At 33.4% G+C, this 10,706-nt stretch overlaps 1 protein-coding gene across 1 annotated transcript; it reads left to right on the forward strand.

Annotated features, from left to right (window-relative positions):
* The first annotated feature begins 519 nt into the window (after positions 1-519).
* Positions 520-2,355, forward strand: LOC102584277 (FACT complex subunit SSRP1-like). Its single transcript, XM_006367366.1, has 3 exons — positions 520-934; positions 1,527-1,655; positions 1,976-2,355. The coding sequence occupies exons 1-3, from the start codon at positions 520-522 to the stop codon at positions 2,353-2,355; spliced, it is 924 nt and encodes a 307-aa protein (XP_006367428.1).
* The last annotated feature ends 8,351 nt before the right edge of the window (positions 2,356-10,706 follow it).

The raw sequence follows: 10,706 nt of genomic DNA on the forward strand, positions 1-10,706 counted from the left end.
GTGTATTGTATCTCCCAAACCAAATGAAGACCACCACTATTTATACTAGAAGAAGTCTTCCTAGCCATGAATAGGAAGATAATGGTGTAGTAAATAGTGAAGATAGTGATCTTACGAGTTACATATGTTACAAGGTATAATGGAGGAATAAAGAGTCAGATAATGGAGAAATAATATGGAGAACTTATGGCCAAGATGCCACTAAACGATGCTGCAAGAGAAACAATCAGTAACATCAGCACTTACTCCAAATGAAGTAATGCTCCAAATATATTTCCAACCGTTAAGACAAATGAATTACCACCAACGGATAACTTGACAGCAAAGGCACCATTTGACTCCAAACTTTTAACAAATTAATATATAAAATATTAATATTAAAATGTTGACCAACAAAATCCATCTTTCTCCATCCTACTTGAACAAGGCTTTATGGATAAAATAGTAAGTTCTATTTTTTTTTCCTTGATATTTATGTCGTTGCTTTTGTAACTGAGTTTTTCCTTAACTTGTTAGCGAATGCCGGCTGCTTTCGTCAAAGAACACAAGAAGATGTTGGCTAAGACGGCCTTACTGAAAACAGATGAAGGGATGATTTGTAAAGCTAAGATGGTGAGGAATGCATCTGATTATTTAATAGGTGAAGGAGACTGGCCACTGTTTGTGTTACATCACAAGTTGGAGGTAGGAAACATGTTGATCTTCTTTCTCATCAACAAGTCCACCTTCCAAGTCCTGCTATACTCAAAGAAATGTCTTACCAACATTAGACATTTTGAGGAATTTAGCAGTTCGGAAGATGAGGTAGAAAACATTAATGAAGCATCAACAAGATCAAAGAAAGTAAAAATGGAGGCAGTGCAATTATCAGAAAAAAGGGTTGATCCATCAGGTGGCTCCAAAGATGGGGGAAATCCATGCTATTCACATTTAGGTAACCTTTGTTGGGTATTCGCTATGAGTTTTTTTTTTTTTAAAAATCAAAACTGAGTTTTTCTTTTAGAAAAAGGAAAACATAAAGTGTCCATAATTGATTGGTCTTTCTCTAGTAGAAAAGGTTTATGACATTAATCATTATAAATAGATGTTTATTCCTTTTGACGTGATAACATTCACAATTTAGTCCTAAAGGTTTTGAGAGTTTTGTGTAAGGGAAAAATGGTGTGATACAAGTGTTATGTTAACATTTTTGTGAACCTCTTTGTATTCCGAGTCAATTGTGTAAGGTTATATAGTGAATTGCTTGTATCTTCTTTTGAATATAGGTTGATTGACCGAACCACATTAAATGTTTGTATCTTTTGATCTATTTCTCGTTTGTTGAAGTTTGTTCTGCATGCCACTTGATTATTTTTGGACGTAACAACCTTGACCTCTTTATAGTTTATATATTTGATGACAAACACAATGTTAAGTTGTAATTTTTGTTAAAACACACTTTTAGCCTAGTTACTTTTTTAACTGAGATTGCCTCCGCTAGGACTTATCTCATTGTTTGTCTTTGTTTGGTTTCATCATGAAAGTAGGTAAATCTGATGCCAAATCTTCTGAGACTAACAAAGCGAATGGAGTAAACATGGAGACAGTAATTCTTTCAGATTTTGAAGAAGAGAGGGTTGATCCATCCAGTGGCTCTGAAGATGGGGGAAATCCAGGTAAGGTCCACCTCTTTATACATTTGGTATATATAAATTGTTTTCTGTGCATGAACTAGAATCTATGACGCATATAGCTCATACTGACTACTTGGGGTTAAGTCCCAACTGCTGTTGTTTTTTTTGTTAAGTTTGCTTTTTTGGTAACTTAACACACTCTTTTAGCCTAGTTAAAGACTTGTATATATATCATCTTGAGTCCTGACTATTAAGTATGAGATTCCCTTTAAGCCCCTCTCCTGCACCTCATATAGCCATAATAAAGCTAGGGCATATCTCTGTTTGTTAGTCTCACTCTGGTTCATCATGATAATTGATAGGAGGTCAATCTGATGCCAAAGCTAATAACATGCTCGGCCTGAAGAAGAAAGCTCTCGAGACTAATGAAGCGAAAGAGGCTGCCAAGGATCCTGACAAACCTAAGAGCCCTGCAAGAGCTTTCCATGTTAAGCGAGGATGGAGGTCTGACAAGAATCCAAACAAACCCAAGAGGCCTGCAGGTGCTTTCTTCATTTTCTTGAATGACTTTAGGAAGCAGTTCAAGGAGGAGAATCCAAATAATAAATCTAAGGTCCCTATCCATATAGCTGGTGGAGAGAAGTGGAAACAGTTGTCAGATGCTGAAAAAGCTCCTTACATAGCAGAGACAAGGAAATGCCTGGATGATTACCTTAAGAAGAAGGATGCTTATAAGAAGTGAGTATTTGCTGAAGATTCTGATGAAGAGGAATCTTACAAGTCACTGTTAGATGGAGATGATGATTGAAGAAGTTTTTAATTTAATGGAAGAGGAAAATGGGGAAATATATCTTCTATACATGGCTTGTTCTTTTTACGGTGCACTACTTGCAATTTGTTTGCTTTTATTTTCGGAGGTTAAAGATGACTCTAGAGCAGCTAATACTTGTGTAGCTCAATAGTTTTATCTACATTTTACTCTGATGCTGCTTAATCCTAATTTAGCTAGGTCTTTTTCCTTCATGGCTAGTACATGGATTTCTATCTAATTCGTCTCTCAACGCCGCCCTCCTCTTCAGCAACATTACCTGTCTTTTACTCCCAACTTTAGTATAGATCAATCAATCAATCTATTGCCTCAAGTTAAATTGGTTGTGTTAGACACCCAATTTTGGTTTAACATTTTCAAAATCGCAATTTTTAAGTTTTATTTGTTGAATAGTTTAAAATACATTTTTTATAATTTTACATAAATTTATCGATATTTTTTTTTATTTGTCAAAATTTTAGAAATTTTTTATTAGTTTTCAATTTCCTATTTAAACAATAACTTAGTCATTAAGTCAAGGGCGGCGAATTAATTTTAGAATTTGGGGTTCAATTTTTTTATAGTTCATTATCTTTCTCCGGCGAACTTTTGCCGGAGCTCCGACCAGTCACCACCAAAATGAGACCCCACTGGTCAATCTACCCCTCTTCTCTCCTTTTCTCTCTTCACTGCCTATTCTCTTCTCCAACAAAACGACCACGCCAGAACGAAGGCGAGCAAAATCCCGGCAGCCGGACTCCGGCGACCTCCAAACAACCATCCAACCTCCAAAACACCACAACTCAACTAGTAGCTCACCAACGAGCACCCAAACCCCGACCAGACCTGCCCTCACAAAACCCCACTCCGAAAATAGCCACCAGACAACTCCACTCACGAGCTTCCTCCAACAAACAACAACCACCACCAAAATCCCATTTATCTTCTTCTCCGACTAGCCAAACACCGCCGTGAGCTGCCAGATCTCACACCAAACAACGGTAGCTGTGAACTCGCACAACAACACAGCCGACCAGAGGCGAAGCCAGGATTTGATGTTTGTGGGTTCTAAATTATTTTATTTTTATTTTTTTTTAAAAAAACATATATATATATATAAATTACAAACATATCATTAAAATTGCACTCGACAAGTTGTTATGTTTTGAAAACATAAATGATGCATCATTTGGTACACTTTCAAATACTTCATTTAATAATATGAAGATTTGAGTTATTTATTTCAAAGTTTTAAAATATTTTTTGGTAAAAGGTAGATACGTGTTATATTTTAGTATAACTTTTGAACATTATTTTTCTATAATCTCAATATTATTTTAAGTAAAATTAAAATTATTAAATTCACCATTAATATTGTTGGGACCTAAAGGGAAGGTTTTACTTGCTTCACCCTTGAGCCACTCTTGCCTTGAAAGTTGAAGTTCCGAGAAGGAAACAATAACTTAATTAATATAATCAATTATTAATACGTGGAACAGTCTTAAAATCAAAGATTAAAAATAAGATCTTTGAATAAATTGTTATACAGTGTAAAGACAAATAAAAAAAAAGACAAAAGGGAGAGTCGAGGAGGAACAAGTAAATAGTACTTACCAGGGCAGAGGTCTGCACTTTGACAACAAGCAGTAGCAATGAAATAGGTAGTAAAAATTAGAACCCTAACTTTAAAAAAAAATAAAAATTGGGTTTATCGTTTTATTGAATACTTCAAAAGAAATCAATAGTGAGATGTTGTTTTAGAGTATGACACTATATTTTTGTTACTTACAATTATCTATTTTGAAAGAGAAAATGGTCTAAAACTCCTCCAATCTATACACCAAATCTCAACTACACACTCCAACTTCACGAGTGTTCTATCACCCCCTGGACTATTTAAAAATGAAATAAATGACTCCTTAAATGATGAGTTGGAACAGAGAGTGCATTCACTCTCTTTGAGAGAGTGAGAAGCAAAAAACAAGTAAAAAGAATATGTTTATTATATTTTTGTTACAATTAAATAGTATTATGTATTATTTATTTATTTTTATAAGCAAAATGACACCATTTTAATGGAGGATATTACTTTCCTTTTCACTTTGGAGAAGAATCAGCAGTCCCAAACCCATCTTTGATGTATGATAAATTTTATATTTGTTAGAGAATAAGTAATGTGTAGATTCCATACACCAAACTTAATCACACTCACAGATTCGCACAAATCCGATGAACACGATGGAGAACAATAATTTTTTTCTTCAAATTTTCAGAAATTAATAAAGCCAAGAAAACAACTGAATGATTTTGAGGCAAGTATTATAGCAATCTAAAATTTGATGAATCAATTTGTGTATATATATCGTTTACAAGTTTTAAAAGAAAAAGAAAAAATAAAATAGAATAAAGATGAAAGAAGAAACAAAGAATATAAAAAAGAAAATCATTGACAACTGGCTGTGCATGTCCACCACTGCAAGTTATGAATGTGGGTGTTCAGTTTTAGGGTGTTATTTATTCCATTAAAAAATAGTTCAAGGGGGTAATAGGTCCCTGTGAAGTATAAGTGTATAGTTGAGATTTCGGGTATAAGTTGGAGGGGTTTTAGATCATTTTCTCATTTTGAAATTAATAGTCGGATGTTGTTTTGGAGTATGACACTACTTTTTTTATTATTTTCAATTATCACATTTCTATTTTATTGTTTGAAAAATAATTTAGAAAAAACTATATAGAAAAAATTGAATTAAAGGAGGGTAAAAGATAGGCACAAAGCACATTTTTAATCAAAAATAAAAAAATCCGGAGAAATTGAATTAACTAAACAAATGAATAGTTGCCAGTGAGGCTCGAACTCCCAACCAAAGAACCGAAGCTGCCCGTGCTTACCACGGCACCACAGACCTTAGTTTGATGTGGATTCGCACACAATATTTAAATATATTTGTACATGATATTTTAGTATGTATATAGGGTCTATGTAAAAGTCAGTGAGTTTGTCCGAATCCCCATTTAACACTGTAGCTCTGCCCCTGCAGCCGACAGGGACCCATCCTTTGTCTTCTTCATTGCTCCGGCGAGGATCTTCTAGCTCCGATGAACCGGAGCAACACAACAAAATAACTAGATTTGGGTCAGGTATTTTTGTTTTAGTTTCTAAATTTAAATTTTTGTTAGGTGGATATTACATATATGAGTTTGTATTTTTTAGATCTGTATCTATTTTAATTTGCTGGATTATACTTGTTATAGTTTGATTTCATTGCTTTTGTCTAAGCCTACTTCCGGTGATTATGTTACATTCATTGTTTAATTTTGTTGATTTTGATCTGATTGTTGGCTGCTCGTTTGTTTCACTGTTTCATGATATTACATTTGCCATTTTATATTCTGAAAATCATGTGTGTGATTCATTTACGGTAGTTGTAATTTTTGCATTTTTAGATACATGGGTATATGTGATAGTTTTATATTTTATTATTTTCTCCACTTTCCAATAATTTTGGATTTGTATTGCTACTGCCTTAATTATTTCTCTTTGCCTTGTTGATTCATTATTATTATTATTATTATTATTATTATTATTATTATTATTATTATTATACATTTGCTTTCTTTATGTTGTTTATTTTATTTATTATTATTTGTGAACATGTACTTATTTGAGTTCTTTTCTTTTCTGGTTTGCCACTGTTACAAATGTCTCACATTGTTTTATATCTTTTTTATTTGTTTTATCTTATATGTTAAAATGAAAAAATTTCTTCATCGGTTTTCGAGGTCTTCCCACTTTAAAAGATAGAAATTTTAGTTTAAGTTTATATTTTTGAATATTAAAATTGGCCAATGAAGAAATTACCATCGATTTCAAGGTCTCCTATGTTAATAAGACGGGTTTTTATTTTTAGTTGTTATTTGAGTTACTCATTTTTATTCATATTTATTTATTATTAATACTTTTACTAAGTGTCATTACAGGTACACGGAGTTGCTTCCATTGAAGCTATTCAAATGAAGTTCGAATTATATTCTTTATTCATTATTTTGTATATACCGATGATAGGCAAACCTTAGGCCGTTTTTTGATATTATTGTTTTTATTTTACTACTTGTGTATATTGCATGTTTGTTTAACTTGTATATTATTTTATCTCCTCCTCAATTTGAAAAGGTGAATTCAATCGGGACCCACAATTGTGGATTTCGAAGGATGCCTAACACCTTCCCTTCGAAATAACTTGAACCCCTTACCTAGAATCTAATGGTTTCGTAGATCATTTAATTGGTTTCTTAGTTTTTCCTAAAATTAGGTGGCGACTCATTTATAACTCTTTTTTCTTAAAATTCTTTTAAAATTGAATTAATTGATTATTTTTTGAGTCACCGCGACGTTTCGCCCTATTTGAATAAAGTAGGAATGTAAACAAGTTGTCTTGAGCAATCAGAGAAGCACTTTGATAAACACATTTGAATATAGCAAATCACTATATTCAATATTATCAATTTAACAAATCACTTTGATTATCATGTTTTAATACAATCTATTCATTTAATATAACAAATCAAACAATTAATAAAAAATAATGTCAACGTAATTAATTCTAACATTACTTCGATACTATTCTTATACCCTACGGATCGACGACCTTGAAATCTGTCTTATAGTCTTTCCTTCAGAATAAGGTAGGAGTAGCTAGATAATAATAATGATTATAAAGAGAATGGGGAAAACACCATCCAGTGGTTGGTATACCGTAAAGTAAATAGTCTGTGAAAAGTTTTCCACAAGTACTGCCCAATATAATTAGCTACCAGTAGTTTGAAAACACTTGAATATTGTGTAAGAATTTAAATTTGTATTGAAATTTGAAATGAAGCTTAAAAGATACTCCCTTCGTTTAAAAAAGAATGACTCATTTCTTTTTTAGTCTGTTTAAAAAATAATGACCTCTTTTCTTTTTTGGTAACATTTTAATTTCAGCTTTCCACGTGACATGTTTAAGGCCACATGATTAAAGGACAATTTTGTACATTTGACATAACTTTAATTTAGAACCACAAGATTCAAAAGTCTTCTTTACTTTCTTAAACTCCGTGTCAAGTCAAGTCAAACTATGTCACTCTTTTTGAAACGGAGGGAGTAATATGTATTTCAAAGTATTGATTGTGTTTGGAAGTAAATTTGTCTTTAGAAAAATTGTAAAATTTTGTTAGTGAAAAGAAAAACATTAATTCATATAACTGGAATTACTCTTTAAACAAGCTTTTCAATATTAATTTTGGATGGTAAAAAAAATATCAAATAAATATGACGAATGATAAGTATAGCCTTTTTCCATTTAACATAAGAACCAATTGATCATTTTGAGTATGCTTTAATTTTCAGGTGATAATGACTTTTAATATATGCGCAGCATGCCACAGGTGAATGATGTTCATTATTCTGCAGGTGCAAATTAAATTAAACTTACCAATTACCTTTAACTGTCAACCAGAAAAACAGTACTGGGGAAGTGGGAAATGGGTAAATTAAATTGGGCAGCTCACTGCTACCCAATGAAATGTCAACAGTACTCTTTCATGAAAGGGTTCCATATATTTCAATTTCAGTAAAAATATATGAGAAAAGCATACCAAATAGATAATGTAACCATGTTGTTCGGAGTCAAAAAGGTCATTTTTCCTAGCAAAAATATGTAAACGGGCACTTTTTTTACAAGAAAAAAACAAAATTATATGATTTCTTAAAAAAAAAGAAGAAGATAATTTAGTGATCATTTGTGAGATTTACCCATAAAGTTTCTCTACACAAATTCCCTATTTGTTAACTACTGGTAGGGGTGACAAAATGAGTAATTTATATGGTTATCCATTCATATTTATCTATTTTAAATGGATTATCCATTTAAAAGTGGTAGTTAAGTGGGTAAAATATATTCATTCATAAAAAATAAAAATAAAAGTGGTAGGGGCCATTGGGTAACTCATAATTACTCATTTAAAATATGAGTCGAATAGAGTATTTTATCCATATTTCTTTAACTCATTTTCAATCAACTCATATTCAACTCAATTCGCTTGTTTACCCGCTCCTAACTACTGTACATGCAAATAGTAAAAGCATAAGTGCTATTGGTCAAAGGCATATTTGCAATGATTTTTACTACCAATGACCATCTTTGTTCATGCTTCTTCATCACCATCTCTCATAGGTTTTGACAATTATTTTCATAGTTGTGCTCCATAGGTTGCACCAATATCGGAGAAATAATAGCTCGAAAATGTGTATTTTAAATATTCACTATCAAGTGTATGCTTAAGCAGAGTTCATTGTCTATTTGATGTGGTATAAAAATGAACCATGCACCTCAAGAAGATATTTTATTTTATAAAATTTTCTTTGTCACAGGCATTTCAGCGGGGTTATTATGATGGCCATAGCGATACATACATACCTATTGGCAAAGAACTATATTACTATGATGTTAATTCATTATATCCTTATGTTATGAAATATGTTTTAAGTGCTCCACCTTAGAATGAGTTAGATTTCCTGTGTTAACAAGAAGGAATGACGGGACGCTAAAGAGGAGAATACACATGTTAGCAAATGCAGAAATAACAAAGCTTATGTTAGTTAGAAGATTCCAAGAGTTAGTTACCAGCTGATGACATGGCAATAGTTAGTTACAGAGTTTGTTAGAGATATTTTGTATTCATTCATTGTAAGAGTAGTATATATAAGCATGTATGTACAGATTCACTGTATTAAGACATTAATACAATCTTCTTCCTTCTTCTTCTCTCAAATGCTCTGTAAATTCTCCAAGGTTTAATCTTCATTCATGGAGTTATCATGGTATCAGAGCCTACGATCGTAGAGGATTAAACAACAAGTAGCTAAGCAAAAGGTGCTCAGATTCACCACTGTTCAAAGGTGAATTGAAAGAAAGCATCAAAAGTAAAGCTCAACAACAATGGCGAATGGAAGTGCATCTGAGGAGACAAGCACTGGAAATGGAAATGGAGCTTCAACTCAAGTTGTATTCCCAGTAATTGATCACAATCATCCGTTATTTCTTCAACACACTGATACTCCAGGTAGTTCTCTGATCTCTCTGCAGTTAACTGGTTCAGAAAACTATGCTTTGTGGAGTAGGTCTTTTAGGATTGGATTGGTAGGGAAAAGCAAGCTAGGCTTTGTAGATGGGCGATTTCCTAAGTCCATGTTTGAACCAATTTTGTTTGATCAGTGGGAAAAGTGCAATGCTGTAGTATTAAGCTGGATTATGAATGTTGTACGACCAGGACTCCTAAGCTCTGTAGTGTATGCTTCAGATGCACGAAAAGTGTGGCTAGATCTGAGAGAAAGGTTTGATACAGTAAATGGATCTAGGATTTTTCAATTGCATAGAGAGATTCACACACTTGTGCAGGGAACTATGTCTGTTGCTGACTATCATTCTAGGCTAAGAGATCTGTGGGACGAGTACGATGCTCTTATGCCTTGTCCTAGTTGTCCCTGTCCAGAGTCGAAGAAATTTGGTGAACACTGTGACTATCAAAGACTCTTACAGTTCCTTATGGGACTAAATGAGTCCTACTCAACTCCTAGAAGTCAGATTCTGATGATGAGTCCAATGCCAACACTTAACAAGGCTTATGCCCTTATTATTGACCAAGAGAGTCAGAGAAATCTAGCCAGTTCTGCTTCTAATAGCTCAGGGGTGATAGAAGGAACAGCAATGTATACTCATAGAAGCAACACCTACAGTGGTGGAACAATTACATCTAAAAACTCCTTTCCAAGTGGAGCAGGTGGTTCATATTCAGGAGGATCTGGTGGTGGATATAGCAGTGGTGCCAGTAGTTCTGGAGGAAGCTACAAAGCCAGGAAGTCATTGCTTGTGTGTGAGCATTGTGGGTGCAAAGGTCATTCTAGGGAACAGTGCTATAAGATTGTTGGATATCCTGCAGATTTCAAATCTAAAAGGAAGCCAAATGTGTATGCTAATCAAGCTACTGCTTCAGAAGAGAGTGGAAATAACTCTTGTCAATCAGGAGCTGGTGCAGGATCAAATAGTGGTGCATTCTTCACTTCAGATCAATACCAGCAGATATTACAACTACTCACAAAGTCTGGAAGAGACAAGGTAGGAGAGTCCTCTGCAAATATTGCAACTGTTGTAAATGCAGGTAGCTCTCTTACAGCTTTATCTTGTAGTAGTAGTTGTAGCAGTAAATGGATTATTGATACAGGAGCCTCTCATCATATTACATCTAAC

This window comes from Solanum tuberosum, unplaced genomic scaffold, assembly GCF_000226075.1.
Source record: "Solanum tuberosum cultivar DM 1-3 516 R44 unplaced genomic scaffold, SolTub_3.0 scf00764, whole genome shotgun sequence".
Lineage (NCBI taxonomy): Eukaryota > Viridiplantae > Streptophyta > Magnoliopsida > Solanales > Solanaceae > Solanum > Solanum tuberosum.